This window comes from Acaromyces ingoldii (genome assembly GCF_003144295.1).
Source record: "Acaromyces ingoldii strain MCA 4198 unplaced genomic scaffold FA10scaffold_3, whole genome shotgun sequence".
NCBI classification, from domain to species: domain Eukaryota; kingdom Fungi; phylum Basidiomycota; class Exobasidiomycetes; order Exobasidiales; family Cryptobasidiaceae; genus Acaromyces; species Acaromyces ingoldii.
Genome location: NW_020290249.1, coordinates 1,175,778 through 1,201,505, shown reverse-complemented (window position 1 = coordinate 1,201,505; position 25,728 = coordinate 1,175,778). Strand labels below are relative to the sequence as shown.

At 57.6% G+C, this 25,728-nt stretch overlaps 11 protein-coding genes across 11 annotated transcripts; 6 read left to right on the top strand and 5 right to left on the bottom strand.

The window, feature by feature from the left end:
- Positions 1 to 57: 57 nt before the first annotated feature.
- On the top strand, positions 58 to 1,959 carry FA10DRAFT_266804 (glycoside hydrolase/deacetylase). The gene has a single exon (XM_025521646.1). The coding sequence runs from the start codon at positions 336 to 338 to the stop codon at positions 1,716 to 1,718; it is 1,383 nt and encodes a 460-aa protein (XP_025377511.1). The 5' UTR covers positions 58 to 335; the 3' UTR covers positions 1,719 to 1,959.
- A 182-nt stretch (positions 1,960 to 2,141) lies between these two features.
- On the top strand, positions 2,142 to 5,047 carry FA10DRAFT_286023 (DCP2-domain-containing protein; the record flags this gene model as incomplete). The annotated part of the gene is made up of 4 exons (XM_025524044.1): positions 2,142 to 2,350; positions 2,420 to 2,666; positions 2,739 to 2,996; positions 3,068 to 5,047. 4 exons carry the CDS (start codon positions 2,142 to 2,144, stop codon positions 5,045 to 5,047), a joined length of 2,694 nt encoding a protein of 897 aa, XP_025377510.1.
- On the bottom strand, positions 5,043 to 6,390 carry FA10DRAFT_266802 (hypothetical protein). Its single transcript, XM_025521645.1, has 2 exons — positions 6,161 to 6,390; positions 5,043 to 6,083 (listed from the first exon to the last, which is right to left on the bottom strand). Exons 1-2 carry the CDS (start codon positions 6,229 to 6,231, stop codon positions 5,165 to 5,167), a joined length of 990 nt encoding a protein of 329 aa, XP_025377509.1. The 5' UTR covers positions 6,232 to 6,390; the 3' UTR covers positions 5,043 to 5,164.
- A 155-nt stretch (positions 6,391 to 6,545) lies between these two features.
- On the top strand, positions 6,546 to 9,857 carry FA10DRAFT_241030 (putative ribosomal elongation factor EF-2). Its single transcript, XM_025519231.1, has one exon. The coding sequence runs from the start codon at positions 6,581 to 6,583 to the stop codon at positions 9,584 to 9,586; it is 3,006 nt and encodes a 1,001-aa protein (XP_025377508.1). The 5' UTR covers positions 6,546 to 6,580; the 3' UTR covers positions 9,587 to 9,857.
- Positions 9,858 to 10,719: 862 nt separating this feature from the next.
- Positions 10,720 to 12,804, top strand: FA10DRAFT_251750 (MFS general substrate transporter; the record flags this gene model as incomplete). The annotated part of the gene is made up of 4 exons (XM_025519622.1): positions 10,720 to 11,229; positions 11,320 to 11,469; positions 11,530 to 11,616; positions 11,686 to 12,804. The coding sequence occupies 4 exons, from the start codon at positions 10,720 to 10,722 to the stop codon at positions 12,802 to 12,804; spliced, it is 1,866 nt and encodes a 621-aa protein (XP_025377507.1).
- Positions 12,805 to 12,908: 104 nt separating this feature from the next.
- Positions 12,909 to 16,406, bottom strand: FA10DRAFT_266800 (hypothetical protein). The gene is made up of 3 exons (XM_025521644.1): positions 15,902 to 16,406; positions 15,743 to 15,842; positions 12,909 to 15,683 (listed from the first exon to the last, which is right to left on the bottom strand). The coding sequence occupies exons 1-3, from the start codon at positions 16,088 to 16,090 to the stop codon at positions 13,072 to 13,074; spliced, it is 2,901 nt and encodes a 966-aa protein (XP_025377506.1). The 5' UTR covers positions 16,091 to 16,406; the 3' UTR covers positions 12,909 to 13,071.
- Positions 16,407 to 16,494: 88 nt separating this feature from the next.
- On the top strand, positions 16,495 to 17,851 carry FA10DRAFT_109895 (UBC-like protein). The gene is made up of 6 exons (XM_025517863.1): positions 16,495 to 16,577; positions 16,648 to 16,780; positions 16,838 to 16,918; positions 16,997 to 17,014; positions 17,073 to 17,242; positions 17,306 to 17,851. The coding sequence occupies exons 1-6, from the start codon at positions 16,575 to 16,577 to the stop codon at positions 17,699 to 17,701; spliced, it is 801 nt and encodes a 266-aa protein (XP_025377505.1). The 5' UTR covers positions 16,495 to 16,574; the 3' UTR covers positions 17,702 to 17,851.
- Positions 17,813 to 19,682, bottom strand: FA10DRAFT_266798 (putative LEU5-mitochondrial coenzyme A transporter-member of the mitochondrial carrier family). Its single transcript, XM_025521643.1, has 4 exons — positions 19,156 to 19,682; positions 18,858 to 19,082; positions 18,005 to 18,798; positions 17,813 to 17,926 (listed from the first exon to the last, which is right to left on the bottom strand). Exons 1-4 carry the CDS (start codon positions 19,537 to 19,539, stop codon positions 17,884 to 17,886), a joined length of 1,446 nt encoding a protein of 481 aa, XP_025377504.1. The 5' UTR covers positions 19,540 to 19,682; the 3' UTR covers positions 17,813 to 17,883.
- Positions 19,683 to 20,079: 397 nt separating this feature from the next.
- FA10DRAFT_109554 (hypothetical protein) lies at positions 20,080 to 21,147 on the bottom strand. Its single transcript, XM_025517861.1, has one exon. The coding sequence runs from the start codon at positions 20,758 to 20,760 to the stop codon at positions 20,170 to 20,172; it is 591 nt and encodes a 196-aa protein (XP_025377503.1). The 5' UTR covers positions 20,761 to 21,147; the 3' UTR covers positions 20,080 to 20,169.
- FA10DRAFT_286016 (putative cytochrome c peroxidase precursor) lies at positions 21,140 to 22,426 on the top strand (the record flags this gene model as incomplete). Its single annotated transcript, XM_025524043.1, has 2 exons — positions 21,140 to 21,604; positions 21,695 to 22,426. 2 exons carry the CDS (start codon positions 21,140 to 21,142, stop codon positions 22,424 to 22,426), a joined length of 1,197 nt encoding a protein of 398 aa, XP_025377502.1.
- On the bottom strand, positions 22,235 to 25,644 carry FA10DRAFT_109821 (hypothetical protein). Its single transcript, XM_025517862.1, has 3 exons — positions 23,658 to 25,644; positions 22,715 to 23,586; positions 22,235 to 22,625 (listed from the first exon to the last, which is right to left on the bottom strand). The coding sequence occupies exons 1-3, from the start codon at positions 25,353 to 25,355 to the stop codon at positions 22,577 to 22,579; spliced, it is 2,619 nt and encodes an 872-aa protein (XP_025377501.1). The 5' UTR covers positions 25,356 to 25,644; the 3' UTR covers positions 22,235 to 22,576.
- Between the last annotated feature and the right edge of the window lie 84 nt (positions 25,645 to 25,728).

The following is a 25,728-nucleotide window of genomic DNA, read 5'->3' as shown; positions in this document are numbered from 1 at the left end:
AAGGTCCCCAAACAAATGCCGCCGGCAGCTCGCTTGAGATGCGCAATGAGGGCTGTCGTGCGTAAACGGGGAGGCAGCCAGTCTCGCAAGACGAAGCCACGGGTGGGCTGAGGTGGTCAGAGTTTTCTCCTCTCTTAACAGCCCCTCTCTCTGTTACCACCACCACCACCATCAACAACAGGATCTGTTTCCGTTCCCCCACCCCGCTTTGGCGTCTCCGACACTCCTTGAACCAGGCTTCGACAAGAGCGAAGCGCTGACGACAACGACACTCTCTTTACCGTAACGGTTTTCTCGATCACTGCTCTGTTTCATCTCATCTAATTTTTCCCATCATGAAGTACTCCATCGTCGCTGCCGCCCTGGCCCTGTCGACGGCAGGCCAGGCCGTGGCTCACATCGGTCGCGGTGTGCCTCACAACCTCATGGACAAGCGGGATGCCCACGGTGCGGGCAGCCTGACCCATGTCAAGAGGGCCCCCTCGCCTTCGGTGACGGACGAGGCTTCGGCCGCCACGAACACCGTGGCCGCTCAGGAGTGCCAGGCCTACTCGCTGCCCGAGGTGGCCGCTATGAAGAGCTCATTCCCCACCGTGTGGCAGTCGGCTGCAATTGTCTCTGGCGACACTGCGGCCAACAATGTCTGGAATGAAATTCAGCAGTCGGGTATCATTCCTTCGGACGTCAAGCAGAAGGGCACTGGCGGCAAGGGCGACTTCACCAGCGTCACGCCCACTTACAGCAAGTCGGATCCCGATTGCTGGTGGAGTTACAACAACTGTGTCACGCCCAAGCACTCAAAGATCCCTGATGACATCTACCAGTGCCCTGAGCCCGAAACCTGGGGTCTGACTTTCGATGACGGCCCCAACTGCTCCCACAACGCTTTCTACGACTTCCTCCGCGACAACAAGCAGAAGGCCTCGCTCTTCTACATTGGCTCCAATGTCATGGACTGGCCCCTTGAAGCGCAGCGCGGCATCGTCGAGGGACACCACGTCTGTGTTCACACCTGGTCGCACCAGTACATGACCCAGCTCGACAACCCTACCGTCTTTGCCGAGCTTTACTACACCGCCAAGGCCATCAAGGATATCACTGGCGTGACCCCCCGCTGCTGGCGCCCTCCCTTTGGCGACGTCGACGACCGTGTCCGCGCCATTGCCACAGGTCTCGGTCTCTCCACCAACATCTGGACCGACGACACCGACGACTGGAAGATCGAGCCGCAGGGTACGCTTCCCAAGTCATCTATCGACGCCAACTACAACAAGATTCTCAGCAAGGACTACAGCACCACTGGCAACATCGTCCTCACCCATGAAATTGACGCCGAGACGATGGCCGAGTTCATGAGCTTCTACCCTCAAATCCAGAAGAAGTTCAAGAACATTGTCCCCATCACGGCCTGCATGAACGAGACGAAGCCTTACCCCGAAGACATCACCTACCCCAACTTCGCCGACTACGTCAAGGGTAACATCGAGCCTTCTGGTATTCCCACCTCGTCCAACATCAAGGTTCAGCCTTCGGCCTCTTACGACCCCATCGCTGCTGCCTCAGAGACGTCCGCTTCGGGTGACTCGACCGGCGGCTCGGCCTCCAGCAGCCAGAAGTCGCAGTCGACGACTACTTCTTCGTCAGCTCCTGCTTCTGCCGCAGTCCCTGTCCTCTCCCTCATCGCCCTCGTCTCGATGGCCTTTGCCCTCACGGCCTAAAAACAGCTCGAGGATCGACTCGATGGGTGGGAAATACTGCAAGCATATGGACAATAAATATAACAATCTCAGCACTGTTTTGTACACATTTCTATTCTTTCTTCTGTTCACACACAACCTCTCCCCTATTCCTCTTCTCGTGTCCTACCTGTCTCTTGCTGTAGAGCAAGGACTACTTGTTGCTACTACCACTGCTTGGGAAATGGCAAAAAGCGGAAGCAGGTTTTCCGTCCTTTCTAACTCTGACTGTGATGGGCGAGCTCTGTTTTATAGATAGACACGTGAGTACGCGCTCAAGGTGGAGTTGAGCTCGAAGCTCGTCGTTGGCGCATTCGGCGTTCGCAGTGCTCTCTCTCTCTTCTTCACTGCTCGACACCTAGGCTCGATAAGTAACAGATCCCTTTCAGGAGCAGCGTCAAAGCCATGGCAAAAGGGGCAAAGGCTGAAGGAGCAGGGGCTGGAGCGGTAGACGGAGGCGAGATGGCCACCGCCTCGTCTTCATCCGCAACATCGGCCTATGCTTCGCTCTCGTTCGCAGAAGTGCTAGAAGATCTGAGCAGCCGCTTCATTGTCAACCTACCTGCCGAAGAGCTGGCCAGCATCGAGCGAATATGTTTCCAAGTCGAACAGGCGTGAGTCTTGCAGAATAGAGAGCGAAAGATAGAGACGCTCGGCTTCTCACCCTGCTCTTCTTACACAAGACACTGGTTCTATGAGGATTTTCTGCGACCGCTCAATCCATCGCTACCGTCGTTTTCGCTTCGACGCTTCTCGTCTTATCTGCTGCATACATCGGCCATGACTGTCCCGCTCATCCAGCGCTATATCTCGGCATCGTCCACAAAGCAGAACCAGCAGGACCTGGAGGCGGCCTTTGACGAGTTTCTCAAGTACAAGACGAGGGTGCCCGTCTGCGGCGTCGTGATGCTCAACAGAGCTTGGGACAAGGTGGGTTACCTTTCTCACAATCGTGTGCTCTCTTCAACCATCAGACTGACCAAGACTTGTCCTCTTCTTCAGTGCCTCCTCGTGAAAGGGTGGAAGTCGAGCTCGGCGTGGGGTTTCCCAAAGGGCAAAATCAACCAGAAGGAGAGCGAGAGAGACTGCGCCGTCCGAGAAGTATACGAGGAAACGGGATTTGACTGCGGGCCTCTTCTTGCACACGACTCCAATGACTTCATGGAGCTGACGATGCGCGAGCAGAAGATCAAGCTCTACATAGTCCCCAGTGTTGACGAGTCGACGCACTTTGAGACGCTCACGAGAAAGGAGATTTCGGTGCGTGCTATCGCAATGGAGTTTCTCTTCCTCGCAGCCTGCTGAAGGGAAGGTGTCTCATTTCCGCACAGAAAATTGCGTGGTTCAAGCTGTCGGATCTGCCGACGTGGAAAAAGAACAAGGCGCCACCAGCCGGTATGGGAGGCAAATTCTACCTCATCTCGCCCTTCATTTCCAAGCTCAAGCAATGGATCAACGAGAACAAAGCCTCGCACGCCTACAGGCCAGCCATCGCACCGCCGGACAGTGATTTCCTCTTCGCCCAGTCGAGTGACCCACCCACGGCACCAGCAGCATTGCGTGGAGCCACGCCGAAAGGAGCGCCAAAGGAACCGGCAGCTATGCGCAACGGGCATTCCTCTTCAGCCGCGAAACCGTCTCAGGGGCTCTTGTTTCCAGACAGCAGCACGTTCTTTCCCACGGCGTCTGCAGCGTCCTCTATGAGTAAACAGCTGCAACCAGCGGAAGAGGCGTCTACCGACGGTCTCAAGGCATTGCTCGGACTAGGCAATGCTGGCGGCGCAGGCGCATCGGCACCGTCTTTGCCAATGCAGGGTCGAGGAGCGCAAATGATCGAGGCACAGGGAGATGCACGTAGCAGGCAGCTCCTCGACCTTCTCAGAGGCTCGTCGTCTTCTGCATCAGAGACTGGCTACGCTTCCTCGCCGCAGCATACCTTCAAGAGCCAGACGCCGTCCACATCTACCCCATCTCGGCAGCTGGATGATCGGGAGAGCGGCACAGCTGCGCTACTGGCCGCTCTCAATGCGGGCGCGGGTAAAGCCTCGGAACTAGGCGCACCTGGACAAGGGCAATCAGCAATGCTGCTTTCGCTTCTCAATGGCACCGCCGAACCGCCGACATCTCGGCAGCAATATGGTGTGTCACAGCTTGCGCAAACGCCAGCGATGATGGCGCAATTCCCACCAATTCTTCCCTCCAACACGTTCCACCGACCCCTCGATTCGCCCTTGCCCGCGCCGCGAGCGCAGAACACAGCCCAGCAAAAGAGCCTGCTGGATCTCATCAGCCCTGCTGGAGGTTCCATTTCGATCTCGGCTGGTCACCCCAGCAAGCATCTGGAGGACAAGCCCAATGCTCAGTCTCAAGCAGCACCAGTCGACGAAAAGGAGAGAGAGCGTGCTCGGAAACGCGATGCTTTGCTGGCCAATCTGGTCGGCGGACAAATGCAGCTCAACGAGCCTTTGAGAGAAGCTGCTCAGCCAGCTCAAGAAAATACAGACGCGCCTTCTAACGGCCTGCTGTCGATGCTGAATGGTCGCAGCGGTGATGAGACTAGACGGCAACAGGAAGAGGAGGAGGCACAGCGGCGGCGTGCAAACGACTTTCGCTTCCCGCCTGCACCAGCACCTCAGCAACACCTTCCGCCGCCTCCGCTGCCGCCTGGACACTATGCGGCCCCACATCACCACCAACAGCAGCAGCAGCAGCAGCAACAGCAACAACAATGGCAACAGCAGCCTCCTCCCATGTTGTCGAACGACGCTCAGACGTCTGGCCTACTGGCCATGCTCAATTTTGGCGCAGCACCCTCGTCGCAGATGCAACAGCAGGGCAATGCCGACGCTCCATCGCAGGATTCCAACGGCCTGCTTGCTGTTCTCAATGGCTCAAGCCCCCATGCGAGGACTGCACATCAACCTCCTCCTCATGCACCGCATGAAGTGAGCCCGCTTCCACCACACCTGGCGGCCATGTACGGAGCTTTGCCGGGACCACAGCACCCTCAGCGACCGCCTCCTCCGCCACATTGGGGTGGTCCTCCTCCCCTTACCATGCCACCGCCACCCCATCATTACCAACAGCCGCCATTCTCCCGGCCACCGCAAGGATACTATCACCCGCAACAGATGATGGACTACCCAGGATCCTCTTCACACGCGTACAGCAGTCCCAACGGCACGCAAGGACCCATGGGTCTGCCCCCACACTGGCTCAGTCCAATGCCCCCGCCTCAACAGCAGCAGGCCATAGCGAACACGAGGCAAGCAGACCCGGGACCTTTCACAGCGTTGCTGCCTGGGAAGTAGTGATCTAATCATGGCATCATTGTGTCGTATAGGTCTGAAAGCGAGGCGTTTATGTAACAAAAGGTTGCAATGTGGGGAATAACGAATCGTAAGATGTGGCACAACTCCCAAGCTGCATCAAGCAGTCTGAGCCTTGGGTTGGGATGCAGATGCAGAAGCTTCGCCGTGGCTTGGAGAAGCGGTAGTCTGCTTTGTTGTCTTTTTCTTCTTCTTGTTCTTCATCATGGCTGCCGCCACGGCACTTCGGACATTGTCGACAATCTCCCTGCTCTGCTCAATGTACTCGTGGTCGTCGATTCGCTCACGCTTCGTTCCCCTTTGCTCATTGCCCTTCTTCTTGGTTGCTGTCACGCCGCTGCCAATGCCACTACCTCCTCCTGAGCCTTTCGAACTGCCCTCGCCCTTGTCGTCTCCCTCTTCTCGTTCCACCCCGTCGCTGTCGTCGTCGTCGAGCGCACCGCCCTGCTCGTCGAGCCTTCTTGCCGCCTCCTCAAAGTCCTTTGCCCCGCTCGGTTTCCTTCCCAGCATCTTTTCCAGCTTGGCGTACTTTGCCTTTTGCTTCATGTCCATCTCGCGCTTCCGCTCGTCCTGCGAGGCCAGGTGCTCTGCGAGGAGCTTGGCTTGCTTCATCGTGCTGAGCCTGCGCCCATTGAGGTCCCTGCAGCTATCGTTGTTCTCCTCGCCGTTCTTGCGCCGACCTGCACTCATCTTGCCGCCCTGGGCGCGCAGCATGGAGCCAAAGCCGCCCTTTCCGCCGCGGATGCCCATGCGCACCTCGAGGTTGAGCGGCTGGACCGCATACGCGGGGCCCTGGGCCGTCTGCACGAGCTGCATGCCCCCGAGCTGGCCAACGGTCGTGTTGGTGGCCACGCTCTGGCCGCCGAGACGCGTGAGACGCAGCATTTGGGCCACCTTGGCGGGCAGCCGGAGCTGCTGGATGAGCGTCAAGAGGATCAGCCCAATGGTGGCGTTGGCCGGTAGGGCAAACGAAAGGAGCGGGGGTAGGGGCGAGAAGGTGCGGAGGATAATGGGAATCCTGATAAAGGCCATCCAGCATCAGTAAACATGCGTTCTCGCCCTTCCTTGGCGTGAGTGCACTTTTGCCAGACTCACATGATGGAGCTCGGAGTGAGCTTGGCGGCTGCTTGCTGCCTTGCAAGGGCCGTTGCAAATGCTTGAGCCATCTTTATTGATAGTGTGCGCCTTCGGAGATGGGAGGGGGAGAAGGAAACGGTGTGCGTACTGGTTAGTCGAGGGTCCGCTGTCGTTTCTGCTCTTGTGACCAGTTGACCTTATAACTCTAGCTGCTCTAGACTAGTTGATGCAGTTCTTCCTGGTCGTGTCTCACCATCAAAGAACGCATCGAGATTAGAGGAATGAGGGGGCGCGCCACCGCCCATGATTTTTATTTTTTATTTTTTATTTTTTCAGATCTTATGTAAGCCAGTACCTGTTCAGAAGGAACGACGACGCGGATGCTTGATTTTCTCTTGCTTCTCGAGACTGACTTGCGAAGGAAGGGAAGCGAGCAAGATGGACGATTACGACGAGTTCGGGAACTACATCGGAGCGCTGTCGGACTCCGATGCAGGCTCGGATGTGGGCGGCCAGGAGGAGGAGGAGGAGCAGTTGCCGCCGCTCGAAGGAATGGGCGACGAGCCACCGCCGTTGGAAGGGTACGACGATGACGACGACGATGATGATATGGATGATGGGGCTGCCGCGCGGGCGAGGCTGCAGAGGACCGAGGAACAAGGTCTGGCGCTGATGCAGGTCGATGAGGCACCGCAGAACGCTGTCGTTCTGCACGAGGACAAGAAGTACTACCCATCAGCCAACGAGGTGTATGGCGACGACGTAGAGACCATGGTGCAGGAGGAGGATGCGCAGCCGCTGACGCAACCGATTGTCGAGCCGGTCAAGATCCGCAAATTTGCCATAGAGGAGAAGGACTTGCCCGAAACAAGGTTCGAGCGTGCATTCATGATGAATCTCATGAGCTTTCCCGACATGGTTCGCAACGTCGCTGTCGTCGGTCATCTACACCACGGCAAAACATCTTTGATGGACATGCTTGTCCTCGAGACGCACAAAATGGAGGAAGACGTAGATAGGAGCATGCGTTACACCGACACGCACATTCTGGAGAGGAGTAGAAGGATCTCCATCAAGTCCTCGCCCCTCTCGCTCGTACTGTCGAATACCAGGTCAAAGTCTTACCTCGTCAACCTCATCGATACCCCTGGCCACCCAAACTTTCAAGACGAGGTAGCGGCGGGCGTCAGGGTGGCTGATGGCATCATTCTCGTCGTTGATGTCATTGAGGGCGTAATGGTGGGCACAGAGGCCGTCATCAAGCATGCCATCCGAGAGGGACTCCCCATCGTACTGGTCCTCAACAAGATCGACCGGCTCATTCTGGAGCTCCGCTTGCCACCTCAGGAAGCCTACTTCAAGATCCGCCATGCCATCGACGAAGTCAACAATGTCATTGCCTCGCATGATACTGATCCCGCGCGGAAGCTCGGACCCGAAAGGGGCAATGTTGCTTTTGCCTCGACACAAGCTGGCTGGTGCTTCACCTTGCGATCCTTTGCACAAATGTATGCCGACACCTACGGAGGCATTGACGTCGAGGAATTCGCCAAGCGTCTCTGGGGTAATATCTACTACAGCCCAGAGTCGCGCAACTTCTCTAGAAAGGCCCCCGACCCAGAAGCCAAGCGATCCTTTGTCCACTTCATCCTCGAGCCACTCTACAAGCTCTATACGCAGGTCCTTTCGAGCGACACAGACAGCCTCCGGGCAACACTTTCCTCTCTTGGTATCCACCTTAGACCAGCTGTTTTCAAAATCGACGTCCGGCCACTCCTCAAACTTGTTCTGCGTCACTTCTTCGGCGAAAGCACTGGCCTCGTCGACATAATCGTCGACAATGTCCCCTCACCCAAGGAAGGTGCTGCCAAAAAGATAGACCGCATCTGGACCGGTCCCAAGGCTGGAAGCTTGTACGAGTCGATGAGGGCATGCGACGCAGACGGGCCCCTGGTGGTTGGCGTCTCCAAGCTGCTGCAGACAACGGACGCACTCGAATTCAGGGCGTTGGGTCGGGTACTCAGTGGAACTGTCAAGGTGGGCGATCGTGTCAGGGTGCTTGGCGAAGGATTCTCGCAAGACGACGACGAAGACTCAGTCATGGCGACTGTCGAAGGCGTGTGGGTACACGAGAGTCGCTACTCGGTCGAGTCAGAGGGCATTCCGGCAGGGTGCTGGGCATCGTTGAGCGGGGTCGACGCAAACATCACAAAGACTGGTACCGTCGTCGCATCCTCCATTGACCCGGAGGATCTGCACATCATCGCGCCACTGTCCCACATGACGCAGTCAGTGCTCAAGGTGGCTGTCGAGCCGCTGGTGCCGTCTGAGCTGCCAAAGATGCTCGAAGGCCTGCGAAAGATCAACAAGAGCTACCCACTCGCGGTGACAAAGGTCGAGGAGAGTGGTGAGCACATCATCTTGGGCACCGGCGAGCTGTACCTCGACTGCGTCATGCATGACCTGCGGAAGCTCTTCGGCGAAATTGAGATCAAGATCAGCAACCCCGTCGTGCGCTTTGCAGAGACAGTCGTCGAGACGAGCGCTGTCAAGTGCTATGCTCAAACGCCCAACCGAAAGAATAAGATCACGATCATCGCCGAGCCACTCGAGAAGGGCATCGCAGAGGACATCGAATCAGGACGGGTGAACATCCATATGCCACCTAGAGAACTTGGCAAGCATTTCCAGGAGAGGTACGGCTGGGATCTCCTCGCCTCGAGGTCCATCTGGGCCTTTGGACCTGACGATGGTGGGCCAAACATCCTCGTCGACGATACGTTGCCGTCCGAGGTCGACAAGAAGCTCCTGTACACGGTCCGTGAGAGCATCAAGCAAGGGTTCCAGTGGGGCACGCGAGAAGGTCCTCTGGCAGATGAGCCGGTGCGCAATGTCAAGTTCCGCATCCTTGACGCTCAGCTCGCCGATCAGCCAATCGCCCGTGGTGGTGGTCAACTGATCCCAACTGCTAGGCGGACATGCTATGCGGCGATGCTGCTTGCTACGCCGAGATTGATGGAGCCCATCTACTTTGTCGAGGTGCAAGCGCCCGCCGACTGCGTCTCGGCCGTCTACACCGTCTTGGCGAGACGACGAGGCCATGTGACGCAAGACGTTCCCAAAGCCGGCAGCCCTCTCTTCACCGTTCGTGCATTTATTCCCGTTCTCGACGCAAACGGCTTTGAGACGGATCTTCGGACGCACACGCAGGGGCAGGCCTTTTGCCTGCAGGTCTTCAGCCACTATGCCGTTGTGCCTGGCGACCCACTGGACAAGGACATCAAGCTTCGCCCGCTCGAGCCCGCGCCTGCTCTGGGGCTGGCGAGAGATGTCACGCTCAAGACGCGGCGTAGAAAGGGTCTGGCGGACCAAATTGCCATTTCTTCCTATCTCGACTCGGAGCTGGCTGTGGCTCTTGCGGCAAGCGGCTTTGAGCTGAGCTAGAATCATGCCGTCTGCCGGCTCGCTCACTCCCTCCACTCTCCCTACGCGCTCACTGATGTTGTAACACTACCAAAATGACAATCTCGATGTCCTTTCTTTCTATTCATGTCGCTCTTTGGACTTTCTTTCATTTTGGACAACCCAGCCGAGACATTTCATTCACCGTCCCGGTCCGTCCGCCACTTTTCTTACTGCTTCCCGATCCGATTCCGCCTCACGTCCGCGGCCACCCACACACCTTGTGTGCAAAATGCATGGCATCACAACCTGTTCGCATGGCACGTACCTAAGATGATGGCGTTGTGCTCGAGGTACTCTTCTTCTCTCTTGCAAATGTACTGTACCATTGAGCAGGCCACCTGCAGCAGGTAGCATGCGTTTGAGCGGAAAAAATTCTAGATAAATCACGGTTTTTCGACCATAAATAGGCACTACGTGCGCATAGGCCTCCTGACTTGTCTTGGCTTCAACATTAGCTTCTTTTTGTGCCGAGGATGCCGACCGGCTTCGCAGCCACTTTTTTAATGATCTACCTGCCTTTCCCCCCCGGCTGCATTCTCATTCATTGCCTTTTATCCTTGAGCCTTCGGCTCTGACGACAGGCAGCCGCGCACGAGTAGTATTGCGCAGCCAAAGCACACTACCGTTCCGGGACCGGGTCCTCTGCCTAGGGTCCTTCCGCTCCCTTCTCCCTTGTCACTGGGCTACGCTGTGCTGCAAACGGCACGGCACGATTCGGCAAGTCCCGTCGTACGAGAGAATGGGGTCTTCCCGACATGCTCGCAATTGCTTCTTCCGCCGACAGCTCTACTATTACTACTACAACAACTACTACTACTACTAGCACGATTTCTGCAAGCTACAGCTACAGCGAAGAAAGAGGAGCGGCAGGGCTTCCCTTGTCTTCAGTCACTACTCGATACAAGGGCCTAGAGATCGAGCAATAACCAAGCAAGGCAGCCTCGTCCTGCACGATTGCCTGCCGGCGGCTTGCTTCTCACCTGCCTGGGAATACTTTCTTCTCCCTTCATTTGGCCGTGCGCGATGTCGACCTGAACAAGGACTCACACCTTCCTCCCCTCTTCACCTCCTACGAACACATGTCTAAACCAGGGGGAGCGCCATCTGCGGTGATGGTGGAAACTATAACCAGCAACGAAAAGCCGACGCAGGAGCAGGAGCGGGAGCAGGAGCAACAGGAACAGCATCATGCGGTTGTACCGGCACCGTTCGATCCCTCTACGGTACAGCTTCAGGGCTTTGAAGACCCCAGAAATTGGTCCCCGCACCGCAAATGGTCAATGGTCGCCATCATCTCGCTTATGGGCTTCATCAGCCCCCTTGGCTCCTCCGTCGTGGTGCCCGGCAGCCTATTCATCGATATAGAATATCATCTTCGCTCTCGAATTCTCTCGTTGTTACCGGTCAGCTTTTTTGTCCTCGGCCTCGGGATGGGTCCCTTTGTTCTGGCGCCCACCAGCGAGCTCAAGGGCAGGCAACCCGTATATCTCGTCTCCAGCCTCATCTTTATCCTCTTCAACATTTCTACTGCACTCGTCGACAATTTCCCAGCCCTCTGTTTTCTCCGTTTCATGGCCGGTGCCGCGGGAAGTGCCGGCCCCAGCTTAGGTGCTGGTAGCATTGTGAGTATAGAAAATTGCAACAAGAAGGCCCCATATCTTGATGGCGCGCTCTGCTTCTCCTCACACGAGCTGACGATCAGTCCATTTAAGGGCGACATGTTTGCGCCAAACGAGCGGGGAAAGGCACAGTCGCTCTATGGTCTCGGGCCGTTGTTGGGCCCCGTGTGCGGTACAATTGCCGGCGGCTGGATTGCCCAAGAACTCCGGTCTTGGCGGTGGCTGCTCTGGATCCTGACTATCGTGAGTGATGCAGTATAAAGAGAGCCGTGAGCGCGACGTCTAAATCTTATCATCGCGCAGTTGTCGGGGGCCATTGCCATCATTGTGGCCATTTTCTTGCGAGAGACATTCGGCCCTGTGCTGTTGCGCAAGAAACGCGGGCGGCTCGTCAAGGAGCATCTGCGCAATGCGGAAATCCTAGCCGCCCACGCCGTGGTCGACGCCAACGTAGTCGAGGCGCACCGCGACGAGCTGGCCCTCAACGCGAATGTACCACCAGCCGCTCTTCACGCGCCCGCGCCGCCCCTTTCGGTCGCGTCTCTCCGCCGTGCCATACAACTCATCACACCAAGTGAGGAGATGAGGACCAAGCTGAAACTCGCCTTCTCCCGACCGTTCCGCCTCCTCTTCACCAACCCCATCTGCGCAATCTTCAGCGTATACATGGGTTACATCTACGGCACCATCTTCCTCTTCTTGACGCAGCACCCGCTTCTCTTCCAGCGAAGAGAATCACCGGACTCGCCGTCGCCCATCATCCTTCCCACTTACAACTGGGGCTACGGAATAGCTGGCCTCACCTACCTCGGCCTCGGACTCGGTTTCATCACGGCCGCAACGATCAACGTGCTGCTCCAGGATACCATCTACGCACGCCTGGTACTCGCCGATGGTCGCCTCGGGTGGTTCCTCTTCACTTTGGATCGTGAAGAAGTTCGACCGAAGATGTTGAAGAGCCTCGAGGCGGCTGCGTCTTCGAAGTCCGCAAAGCTCGAAAATGAGAAAAGGCAGACGGCAGCAGAAGCCCAGGCAAGAGATCTCGAAAAGGGCGGCAACGAAGCTGGGCCGTCTTCATCTGCAGCCGTTGCTGTTACTGCCTCTTCCACGTCCTCCCCCGTGGATTCTCCACAGCCAGCCCCAGTATTGATAACGTCGAAGCCACCGTTAAAGGGAAGGCCAGAGTATCGCCTTCCGCTGTGCTTGCTCGGCATGATCATTCTCCCCTGCGGTCTTTTCGTTTTTGGCTGGGCCGCCGAGTCTCGTGCGCACTTTATGCTTCCCCTCGTCGGCAGCTTCCTGGTTGGCGTGGGTTCTATCCTGCCATTCCAGTCCATTCTCGTCTATCTCGTCGACGCATTCATACCCTACAGCGCATCCGCCACAGCGTGTGCCGTCTTGGTCCGCTCCATTCTTGCCGCCGTCTTTCCCCTCTTCAGCCAACAGCTCTTTGTCCAATGCGGCTACGGGTGGGGCAGCAGCATCATTGCCTTTATTGCCCTCCTGGCCGTTCCTGTGCCCATTGTGCTGTACGCAAAGGGCGAGCGTCTGAGGAATCGGTTCAAGTTCAACGGCTAAAGGCGCGCTGCAGCACCTTTCTCCTCTCGCCATCTATTCATGTATTTGTACAGTACAGTCATCAAGACGCACTTCGCACATTAGCAATTCTTATCTGGACATCATTTCTTTTGTGTGTGATCAAGCTAGCGAGGGGATATGATCGCACTGGAACCAATTCGTGAGTCCATACGTCTTCAACATGTATTTGATTCTAAAAGTACCATGAATGATGCTGTTTACTGCTGTCGATAGTGATGATGAAATACTTTCCAAACCGCCCTCCTCCTACCGTGCCCCTCGACCACCTCCTCCAGAGGTCAAGACCAGCTTCTTCTTCTTTGCTTGCTTCTTGCCCGCTCCTGCTCCTGCGCCTGCTCCTGCGCCAGGTCCCGGCTCCTGCGGCGGTGTATGAGGCTTCTTGTCTTCTTCCCCAAAGCCAAGAGCCGGCCCGTCCCTTGCCTCTATCGACACAACACCGCCGCTCGAGCCTACCCCCGTGTTGGCCTTGACTCCCTGCGGCCCACCGCCGGCGCCCTTTCTCACCTGTCGGTTCAGCCCTCTGCTGTCCTTTACCGAGTTGCCTCCGCTCCTAGCTCCCACGATAAAGTCCTCTTCCAGCTCTAGCCAAGCATCCCAGTCTGGTCCTTCCTCTTCCGGTGCCTGCCCCACACGTGAGCTGGAATGCAAAACGTTGGCAAAGGAGCCCGAGGAAGACGGCGCCGGTGTGCCCCAGACAGTCGTCTTGACCTTTCTCGAGGGAACTGCCTGCGCAGGCCGGGGTTGCTGGCTTTCGCGGTCGCCTCGATCATCATCGAGGGTCGCGCCACCAGGCACTGCTGGAAAGTCTTCTTCGCCAACAGGATGGATTGGGAACTCTCTTTCGGCTCCAAACAGGGCCGCCTCTCTGAACGAGGGCGAATCAGAAGTAGACGAGGACGTGTCCAGCCCCGACAAGCTGTTCTGCGCTCCATTGCCACCTGTGCTGCTTCCGAGGCTGCTTCCAAGAATGTCTGGGCTTCCCTGATGGTGCTGATGATGCAGAAGACCATGGAGAGAGGCGGTGCCATTGGTGGCTGTTCCTCTTGTCGGAATTCCTCCTTTTGACATTCGCGCAGCTGCCGCATCTGGAACTCCAGCTGCCTCTTCTGCTCTACTCTTTGCCCGGTCCTCTCGCCTCTCTCGGTCTCTTCGCTTGTTCTTGCGTTGCTTCAGCGCCTGCTCGTACGGCTTTAATGTCGCCTTCTTGATCAGCGCCTCCTCCTCTCCCTCCACACTCGTCATCGACTCCCAATCAACTTCGACAAAGACGACGTCAGTACCTTTTGGCAGATGACCGAGGTACTTGCATCGCCTCTTGAGCTCGTCGTTCATACTCCCTTCGTCGGCACCTTGGATCTTGAGCCGAAGACTTCTTGGGAAAGCGCTGTAGGATCCAAAGACCGAAAGAAGCACCTTGATGTCGAGCGGGTGCAGGTAGATGTTCTGACCCGAAGCAGCTTGAAAGTAGAGAAAGGACGAGTTGGAGGGCGCCGGTGGATTGACGTTGCGCCGATTTCTCCCATACGATTTAGACTCTCGACGAACGCCATCGTCAAGCTGCGCATCGTTTCGATCTTTGTTCGGACTTGTGTCACCGCCGGCCTTGGGTCTTGGTGTCATGGCACCTCCTTGAGACACGGCCCTAAAGGCTATGTAGTCCGCAGCTGCACCTGCATCTGCACCTTCTCCAACCACATTTACTTCTCCATCCCTATCTTTTTCTCCCTCGTCTTCTCCAGCCCTCTCTTGGTCTATCTTTTCCCTCTCCCTCTCCCTCTCCCTCTCTCTCCTCTTCCTCTCTCTCCGGCTGAGAGCTTCGTTATCCCGTTCTCTCTTTCCTCGCTCAACCTCTTCGTGCTCCTTTAAATCGTTCTTGGCCAGTCCAACTGCGCTGCGCACCGATGGTGTGTTGAGCTCCGTCTCGACCTTGCCCATCTGTTCTCGCACCTTGGCCTCGGCCACTTCAACAAAGCGCAAGCCCGCTCCATCGTCATAGCTTCCACCTCCACCAAAGGACGTCAATAGAGAGCGCTCAGCCTCTAGTTCGTCGAGGTTGTGCGACAAGTTCTCAAAGAGAAGGTCGGGTGTCGCCAGCATGAACTTGCAGAAAGCCATGACGTCTGGCTGGAAGTGCCAAGGAGCCGAGTGTTGAGCAATGATAGGCTGGACGTGACTGACATCAAGAGATGAAGACGAAGACGAGGGAAGCGGCCAAGTTGAAGATTGGGGAAGAGCCAGGGTGGTGAGATGAGGTCGTTCGATCAGACGCATCGAAAGCATCTGTTGTTCGTTGGAGCTGCGGCGCTCGGATTGGGTATCGCGATCCTCGTGAGTGTCATGCACCTGAGCGATGGACCGCGCATCCCACCACTGGACCGCCTTGAGATCGTGTGCGTACACCGAGTCCCAGCAGACGGGGCATCGCTTCCACTTTGGTGGCGTATTGGGGACCGAGAGGCTCGACGGCGGTGTAGAAGACATGCCGCCTCGATGTCCCGCTGCGCCAGGAACAAAGTGGCCGTGGTAAGAGGCAGTCGGAGTGGTGGATCCGGAGGGCACATCGGAGATGGAGAGGTAGTGAAGGATGCAAGGAAAGCAAAAGACATGGCCGCATTTTGTCATGCGGGGTGCAGTGGGCGGGCTGAGGCAGATGGGGCAGGCGCCGCCCTCGTGCGTGTCGATGGCCGGATTGCTCGGATTCGACGAGGATGCGAATGACGCGCTCGACAAGGCGGAAGAGGTTGGTATGAGGACAGTCAGGATGTCGGACCAGTTCAAGTAGATGTCTGCATCTGCGAAAAAGGCGGTGTAATCGCCAGTGGGCTTGACCAGGAAGCGGTATTGCGCGTTGACGTAGCCTGCCCAGGCTGGGTTAGCAGATGCACATTTGTGCGGGGGCGGCATCATCATCACTCACGTTCCTTGTTGAAGGGTGCAGAGTACCCGCCTCGACGAGATCTTCTCGCGACTGGTGGCGGCGGAGGGCGCGCTCGAGGAGGCAAGGTAAAGGAGAGAAGCTGCCATTGCCAAGTCAGGCCACTTGTTGATACGTGCAGCAAATGTCGCAAATACTCACATGATTGATATTCTGGCCTCTTGGAGTTCCATGGGCACTGTTGTGCTTGCCATCGCCGCTCTCGCCTCCACTGCCAGCATCCCTACCACCGCCACGTCCCCCTCCTTGGTTGCTCCGAGTCCTGGGCGCGCTTACCCCACTGCCGCCACGTCCCTTGGTGCCATCAGGTCCGTGGGGCATGGAGGCCATTGTGTGCCCAATGGCGCTCATGTGTGATCCTTCCGTGAGATGGAAGATGCAGTGGAAACAGCCTTGCTGGTCTCAACAGTCGATTCGGACGGAGCACAAGGGAGGAGAGGCGCACTGAACCCTGAACGGGACGCGTTGGAGCACCGTCGAGGTTTGCGTGGCGGGACAGGGATCCGGTCGGGCGGCGGCGTGCAGACTGGCAATAGCACAAGAGGAGTGAGATGGAGGAGCAGAATGGTCTCACAGCAGGTCCGCCGACTTCGAAGAAGGAGAACCCTCCTCCTTGGACGAAGTCGTTGTGTGGTCGAGACGAGGGCCTGGTAACACCAGATTGCATTGCTCTCTGTCCCGATGAGTCCTCGCGCCACACGTGCAGGCCGTAGGACGCGCTGCTCCACTTCCGGCTGTTTTGCAATTTCCTCTCTACGTGTTGTTCTTGAGGATCAAATTACGTTTCGCGAAAAGATCGAGCGGTGGGCGAGACATGGTGAGTGAACGTGCTTGACATGCTCGGCCTTGGCGAACGCACAGGTAGAGACTGATTCGCTCTTCACCAGTCGCTGGCTCCTAATGCGCTCCGGAAGCTGAGCAAGGAGCTCGTGAAGCTCCAGCGCAGCCCGCCGGACGGCATCGGCATCGAGGTGGGCGAGGGGCACCTGCTCGATGTCGAGGGCTGGATCAGAGGACCCGGTGAGGACAGCAGCTAACTTACCATCTGGACCACTACTGACGATTGGGCAACCCCAGCTGGCACGCCATACGAGGGCGGGTTCTTTCGGGTCGGGTTCAACTTCAACGGCGTCGACTTCCCCGCCTCGCCCCCTCTCTGTGAGCCTTTGCTTCCCCTGCTCACCGACACCCTGCGATCAATTTTCTCTGACCTACTCCTCGTCTTCTCTCATCCAGGTACCATGAAGACGAAAAGTAAGTTGTCCGTGATGTCATCATCAACACCTGCGCTGACGAGAGAGCGACCATGCAGTCTTTCACCCCAATGTCTCGTCCAAAGGAGAGATCTGCGTCTCAACTCTGAAAAAGGACTGGTCCTCCTCCTACGGCCTTGAACACATACTCGTCGTTATCAAGTGCCTTCTCATCAGTCCCAATCCAGACAGCGCGTTGGATCCCGATGCTGGCCGGCTGCTCCAAGAAGTGAGTTCCTCGTCCCTGCGACCGTTCTCTTTACTTTCACGGTTGCTGACGGGCTCCTTTCAGGCCTACGAAGACTACGCTTACACAGCCAGAGTCTGGACAAAAACGCATGCCTTCGAAAGACCAGGCTGCCTTCCTCTGACCGAGTCGGAGCTCGCGGCATCGAAAGCAGACGAGGAAATGGCAGCGACAGCGGCAGCGACCGCAGCTGAAGTAGGCCCCCCGCCTCTGTCGGCGAGCAGCTCTTCCAATACAATCACCTTTGCCTCTTTCGGAGAGGCGTCCAAAAAGGTCACACCCTGCCAAAAGCCAGGAGCAGATGTCAGCATCGCAACGGGCAAAGTGGCGGCATCCCCGATGCTCTCAGCAAGCATGGTCGCTTCAGCCATCGACAGCAAAAGCGAGCTGCCTCAGGAGGCTTCCAAAAGCATAAAGAAGAGGGGCATCAAGCGTCTCTAGTCCGTCAAGTACCACCTGCAGGTCAACAACACTTATGAGCTTATCTAGACGCAGCACAACACAGCATACTCATACCCAACAGCCTCCATACTGTACAGTCACACGTTCCTCAAAGCATTGAATGAAGATTGAGCGATCCTTCTCTAGGGTGTATACATGTGTTGCAGTGCGGGAACACGAAATCAGATGCCCATCTGGCGCTTCATCGCTAGCCAAACGGCGAAACTGTTGTGTACGGAAGGAGAGAGAAAGAGGTCAGCCGTGCATCGGCGAGGCGTGCGGGGAAGCTTTCCCTTTACTCACCTAATACTGGTCATGGGTACGACCTTCAAGAAGCCGATGCTGAGGCCGACGTAGAAGCCTCGCCAGCCGCTCGTCCTCCAGATCCAGAGGGCGGTTTCGGACATGCCGAGCATGTTGCCCGGTCGGATGATGCCGCCGACCTGCTGCCGACGGCGGATGACCTCGAACGGGTAGGCGGCTGTCTGCGAGATGGCACCAGCCAGAGCGCCCGCACCGAGGTCGACAATCGTCTTGGAGGGCCACCACCACCGCCTTCTTTGCCGCAAGGCGTCATCGTCAGTCGATAACGGAGCAGGGAACGCCGTCTGGAGCAGCGTCTTGCATCGGCCAAAGACGAGAAAGGACGTGCCGGCGTAAGGAATCATGCCCAGCACCGTGACGGTGAAGCCCCTGTAGAACTTGAAGAGCGGGTATTGCGTCAGGAGCTTGCTCGTCGTCTGAGCCGCCACGCTTGGGTTGGGCGACGTAGGGACGGGAGAGGCAGCCGTGGCACCCTCGGCGATGGCCTGGTTCTGAATAGCGCTCGTGCTCAGATTGGCAGACTGCATCGCAGCACTCCGTGCGGCTCTGCGACGGGCGTCACCAGAGAAGGGCGCTTCGGTCGCGCCTTCTGCATAGATCTTCTTTATGATGCGCAGCAAGCTGCCCTTTTGCCGCTTCCGCTTCGTCTCAAACGCGAGCCGGACGCGAATGAGTTCGAGGGGGTAGGTCATAAAGACGGACAAGACGCCAGACGCTGACCCGGCCAGAAAGAGGCGGCCCGCCGTTTCGTCCTTTTTCGTCGGCATGAGGACCTGCTCATCGGACTTGCGATTAGGACGAGCGGCTACACTGGGGAAAGCGGAGGACTCACAAAGTGCAGCGAGTCATAGGCCATGTACTTGATGGCGGCATAGGGAAAGATTCGCAGGAGTGTGGCGCTGTGTCCCTGGAAGAGGGCCATGGGGCCCTGCTCTCTGAAGATCTCTCGGCCGGCCTTGAAGACGCCGAGCCACTTGCCGCTGTACTTTTGGTACTCTGGATTCTGTGCCTGGAAAAGGATCTTGACTCGATCTAAAGGCGCGATGGCCGTCTTTGCCTGGTGGGAGTGTCCGGTCGGAAAGAGTTGTTAAGGGGTTGCCTGGGGGGAGGTTGACAGCCATGCTACTCACCACGCATCCCGCTACGCCTCCAGCAATGCCGCTTCGCACAATGTAGTTCCAACTCTTTCCCTTTCTGCCTTTCCCTCTTTCGCTTCCGTCTCCGCCGCCAGTTGCATTGACGTCTTGTGCTCTCGCAGGGGACCCAAACTCATCTGTCTCGCATACTGGGGGATGTCGATCTTTTGCCTGGACAACGAGGAGCTGCTGCTGCTGAAGTCGCGGTGGCAATGTCGTTGTCGTGGCTCTTGAATCTCTGCCTTCGCTCTGCAGCAACGGCGGGAGCGCATAAGCAAAAGCCGGCCCGACCCATGCTCGCTGCTGTGGCTGCGTCGTATCCCACACGGGGGAGTTGAGCGTAAAGGCCGACGTCGACGGACAAGAGCAGGCCTGCATCGTCCCTGTCTGTACGTCCGCTCGCCTCGCACTAGCCGCTCCGTGCGTCGTTTACCTCTTCTCCTCCCAAGATGAAGCGTTGTAGTGCGTGAGAAGAGAGCGAGCGCTGGATGAATGCGACGTGGAGAAGTTTTGCGGAGCCAATCGCGCTCGTCTGAAAAGTCACAAATGCAGCAAAGGCAAAGACGCGCTTGCGCGCCCGGCAACATCGGTCTATGAGCCGGGTTTTCGGTGCGGCCATCGACAGCCCTGACTTTACCCTAGAGAGGCTCATTTCTGTTCTTTGAGCTTTAAAAGTGATCAGAGTCAGGACACAGGCAGGAGATAGCTGCGGTGTGCACCTTTCTGGCTAGTCTTGCAGTGCAAGGGCAGTGGTCAGGCATGTCTGCTTTACACGCAGGACATGAGGAGCGTAGTGCTCATGGCCTTGCTCACGATCAGGTCGAATCGTGCTACCAACTTGCTCGCTAAACAAAAGTACTGTACATTGCCTCAATATTCAGCCTGTGCAACATTCAGAGGTCAGAGACAGTCAATGATCAAGTACAGGAGCCTATCGGTATTCTACAAGACAGCCATATGTGCTCGCTCTGTGGAAGATGATGTCGAGCAAAGTGACTCTAAGATTCCCTAGGCAGCCATCGAGGCATCGCTTCCGCCGCCGCTGCAGCACAAGTATGCTACCCACCAACAGGCTCTGCTTATTCTGACTCGGGGATTACCACACTGCATGCGGTCGCGCTCATCGTGGTTGGCATGCTGAAGCCCAATTAAGTCCGCCAGCATGGTGCTAGTCACAGCGAGGTATCTAAACGATATATGGGCAGCACTCTGGACAGTTCCTCGTATATCGCCCTGGTGCGAGCTCATCCCAAGCGGCGTCGTCTCACAATCATCAGACCGTCTACTCTCTTCACGGTGAGGTGACCTGCCACTAGAGCATGTGCCACGTGCCCATCCATCAATTCCGGACGGCTCCGAAAAGCCACGATAAGAAGACCCTGGTCGAGGCGTATTGTTGCTCGCCGCTACGCCCGGACGGAAGGACGCTGCCTTTGCTGGTCCGTTTCCGATACGGGATTGGCAAGGTCTGGCCTTGCAACAGCATACCAGGCCATCGTCGGCGATCCGCACTGAAGCATGAATGCTGTTTCGGACAGGGGGAACGCCGAAGCAAACGATGATTTTCCCTCGTCGGCGAATCAGATAGGGCTCGGACATTTAATAATAATACCAAGCCTACGCGCGCTCATTTCTCGGTCGTGAAATTAGACAGGCGAAGGAAAACTTGAAAACCGTCTCGCAAGAAAAAAAGACAAGACAGCTTTGAGAGAGAGAGAGAGAAGTTTGCAGCGAAGGGGATAGAAAACGAAATGATGTGATTACAAATGGCAGAAGAGACGACCGTGCACTTGTCCAATCACACGCCGAAAGGCCGGTGGACAGATGTAGCAAGTAAACGAGACGCCGCTTCGCCGCTCTTTGGTGCCGGGGGGCGAACTCAGCCAATCAATTTTGCCATATCTTTCTTATCCTCCTGCTCTTTCTTTATCCTCTCTTCACCTCCCCAGACATCACCACTCCCTGAGCAAGTCCAGCGATGGCATCCACGACTGCATTCCGTAGCACGCTCCGAGCAGGCGCACCCGCTGTTCGCAGCAGCCGGACCGCGGCCCTTCCCCGTCGCTTCGTCCAGCAGCAGGCCCGGCGGTCGTACGCGACGTCGCCCGCTGGTGGCACGTCTGGTGGCTCGTCCGTCTCGGGCACCAACGTGCTTGCCGCCGTGGGCATCCTCGGTGCCGCTGGCGCGGGCTTCTACTTCTACAACCAGGACGGCAAGAAGGACGCACTCAATGTCGGCGCTGGACGGGCCGCCAACAAGCTGACTGGTGCCAAGGCCCGCGTCACGCAGCAGGGCGTCGGCAGCAAGCAAGACTACCAGGAGGTCTACAACGAGATTGCCGCCGAGCTCGAAAAGGACGAAAACTACGACGATGGCAGCTTTGGCCCCGTTCTCGTTCGCCTCGCCTGGCACGCCTCGGGCACCTACTCCAAGGACACCAAGGTGAGTCCCTTTCCAGAGTCTCGAGTCTGCCTGTTGTGCATCTTTCAGGGAGACTGATGCCTTTAAACTATCTTCTTCTTCTTCAAATAGACTGGTGGTAGCAACGGCGCCACCATGCGTTTCGCGCCCGAGGCTGACCACGGCGCCAACGCCGGTCTGCTCCACGCGCGAAACTTCATGGACGAGATCAAGGCAAAGCACTCCTGGATTACCTATTCGGACCTGTGGACGCTGGGTGGCGTCTGTGCCGTGCAGGAGATGGGCGGGCCCAAGGTGCCTTGGAGGCCGGGCCGCAAGGACGGTGAGGAGCACCACTGCACCCCAGACGGCCGGCTGCCCGACGGCGACAAGGGCCCCGACCACCTCCGCTTCATCTTCAACCGCATGGGTTTCAACGACCAGGAGATTGTCGCCCTCTCGGGTGCCCACGCCCTCGGCCGCTGTCACCCAGACCGGTCCGGCTTCGAAGGCCCCTGGACGTTCAGCCCGACGAGCTTCACAAACGAGTACTACAACCTGCTCCTCACCGAGCCCTGGGTGCTCAAGAAGTGGAACGGGCCAAAGCAGTACGTCGACAAGAAGACGGGAAGCCTCATGATGCTCACGACCGACATGGCCCTCGTCGAGGACTCGAGCTTCAAAAAGCACGTTGAGCGGTACGCAAAGGACGAGGACACCTTCTTCAACGAGTTCAGCAACGTCTACGCCAAGCTCCTGGAGCTCGGTGTGCCCACCGAGAACTTCAAGGCCTTCGAGGTCAGCGAGGACGGCGGCAAGCCCTACCTCTTTGCCACGTCGGCCGAGCTCGAGAACAGCAAGTAAGCGGAGCAATACTCGTCAATGACAGGGAGACTTCCCTTCTTCTTTTCTTGGCTGCCGTTTAGAGAAGCATATAGAGTACTAGAAGAGAAGTAGACGTAATAAAAAAAAGTTACATTCTCATCCTTGACCACTGCTTGCTTTGCTCCTACATCAGCGTCTCCGTACTCGCACACTGCGCTGCTGATCTCTTCTTCCTCGGCTGTGCGATTGGAAGCATGGATGAAGCCGGTCAGTCAAAATGAAGAAAGGGAACATCCCAAGAATAGTGGGGTGAAATGACAAACTCACCGGCTGGCTCGAATGGCCTCCTGCTCAATTCTTTCGAGCTCCTCTTCTGTCAACATCTCCAGCAGAGGGCCAAACTCCTTTGAGTCGTGGTAGTCCCGCCACACGCCCTCGAGCTTCCTGGGCCCGCGCTCGGTGAGCTGCGACTGGTAGAATTGCGCGACGCTCTTTCGCTGTGCCGGTGTGCGGAGAATGACTGTTGGCGGTGGTCTAGGGAGAGGGGTTGACAGGGAAGAGGGACCCTCAGAACCATCGGCAAGTACCGAGTCAGACGATGGGCCGCCTCCTCCCCCTCCCAGCTCGTCTCGCGCCACGGAGGCGGCAACCTGTCTCGACTGCTGTTCGAGCTGCTGCTGCCGTTGTTGTTGCTGCTGCTCCTTGGCCTGCTGCTGTTGTTGTTGGAGCTGCAAGAGCTGCTCGCGCTGCTGCTGCAACCTCTCTTCCCTCTCTCGCTCCAGTCGCTCCCTCTCTTCGACGAGCCGTCTTGGTGGCCTGCCTCGCCGCGGCGCCAGCTCCAGCAGGGGCTCCTGCTCCTCCTCGACGATTTCCGGCATCGTCTGCAGCGGCTTCAACGGCAGGCTCTCGAGACCCAGCTCTTTCCTTCGCCGGTTCTCAGCCTCTTCCGCCTCGGCATCGTCGATCTCGGCCTGCCACTTTGCGTACTCGCCACCTTTGCCAATCAGGTCGCACTCCTGCGCCGCGCGCGTGTGCATCAGCAGCTGCTCCCGAATCGCATTCGACACAATGGGCAGCGCCTCGCCCGTCAGCGCCAGGTCCTTGGACAGCTGGGCGGCAAATGCCTCGGGCGTCAACGGGGAGGCCAGGTCCCACTCGAGCCGGTCTCGAAGGTGGTGCTTGTAGATCTGCACGTCGTACTATTCCCGCGCAAGAAGGGTTAGCGAGGAGCTCGGGTATCCGTAAAGCCACACTCAAAAGAGTCACTCACATCGACAATGACCCTCAAATCGTCCTCATGATCGCCGTCGCTTCCCAGAACGACGTCCCCGGCCTCTGTCGCTTCCCGCTTCCTCTTCCTCTCCCCTACTTCTTTCCCGATGCTGCTATTAATAACGTCGTCTGCCACTTTTCGCAAGCCCCAGTCCCACTGCCTCGACTCCCTCCTGCCTCTTTGGAGCTTGCTGAGCGCTCCTGCTCCACCCAATGTCACACTCCTCTCCTCGACCCCCTCCTTTGCCCCATTGGCCCTGGAAGCCCATGGGCCGCCAGGCGCGGGCCCAATGTGGACCAGGTCGATTCCGCTCGACTGGTAGAGCTTGATCTGATCAATGATGGCCGCTTCCACCAGGCTCGTGTATGGATCGACGGGCAGGCTGAGGTCGCGGACAAAGCTTCTCGCAAAGTCGCGAGGCTTGATGAGGTGCTCGCGCAGGTTCCAGGTGAAGGTGTCCTTGATCCTGTGCGTCTCCGTCTCGAGCTCGACGCGGATGGGAATGAGAAACTCGGCCCGCTCGGCCTGCTCGAGCAGGTCGGTCTCTGAGTGAGCAATGGGATGGACCTTGTTGGCCCTCCTGACAAAGACCTTGTTGCCCGGCGGCGGCATTCCCAGCAGGGCACCCGGCTTCTCCTCCTCTTCCTCCTCTTGCGGCTTCCGCTCTTCTGCCGGTGTCCCTGCTGCCGACTGTCTCTTGCTCCTCTCTGCGTCCACGCCGCTCCCTTGACCATCGTCGTCATCGTCATCGTCGTCGTCGTCAAAGTCGCTCCCTTCCTCTCCATAGTACGTCATGCCAGCGGCAGCCCTCCTCCGGGTGCCGCCGCCCCTGGTCCGCTCCGTTGTGCCGTAGTCGGTCCCAAAGGTGCTCATCCCCCTCGACACAGCTAACACATCCTGCAAGTCTGGCCCTGACGGAATGGGCTGCATGAGCGTCGTGATGCCTGTCTGCATGCGCGAGGCAAACGTCGTGTAGAGCGCCTGACCAGGCCCAACGGCCGTCTGCGGTGGCAGCGGATTCGCATTCCGGCCCATTGGGGCATTCTCGGGGTATGGCGACATGGCGGGGAACACCGATGGGCCCAGCGCTGGTGGTCTTGAGTTTGGAGGCACTGGGTGCCCGTTCGGTTGAGGTGGATGGGCATACCCCGGTCCTTGGAATGGAACCTGCCCAGGGCCTGCCAGCGGTCTCGACTGGGGCGTCGGTGTCATCATGGGCTGTTGTCCAGCAGCAGGTGAGGCTGCTGCAGCTGCGGAAGGGGGAAGAAAGGGCGACGAGGCCATCGGCGAAGGTCCGGCTTGGTAGTTTGGGCTCGCGTAGTGCGACGCTGGCACATGGTGGTTCGACGGCCCCCGCTGAGCGGTGCTGCTTGCCGCCCAATGATGTGCATTGGGACTCGCATTCGAAGGGACCTGTGGCTGGCGCTGCTGCTGTTGCTGCTGCTGATACGGTCCAAGTGACGAGGTCGAAGGCGATCGCGAGAGCGCGCCGGCGCTCGACTGCCCGTTCTGCGGTGTGCCCGGTGTGGACGGGGTTGGTGCGGCAGCGGCGGCCGACGTACGCCCCGAGCGTCTCGGTCTGTCCATCACCCTCTTCCTTGCTCTCGTTTGCACCCCACTTTCGTCGGGATAGCCAGCTCTGGCGACTGGATTGGTGGACAGAAGAAGCGACGGGCACCGGCCACCGCTTCCCATCCACTGGGCGAGAAGGACGCGTCAAAGAAAATTCACGTGTTAAACGGAGCTTGCAATGGAGCTACCACCGAGAGGCCTTTGTCCGTTCCCTTGGTTCTTTGAGCAAGTGGTGATGGTCGGAGCTTGGCACTCAAGCCAGGATTTGCAAGGCGTCACACACATATAGGAAGGAGTTGTTTGATGCGTGCTAAATATCGACTTGCGCACATGTGGAATTGCAAAGAAGCTCCATAGGGGCAAGTCTGCAGTCAAGGCAAGTGTACCAGAAGGAAGCACGCACATCTTGAAGCTTGTATACACCGCGATAGCTTCCAACGATGAGACTGCTAAGGTTATGGAAGACAAGCGAAAGGCCGGGTGTGCAAAGAGAGAG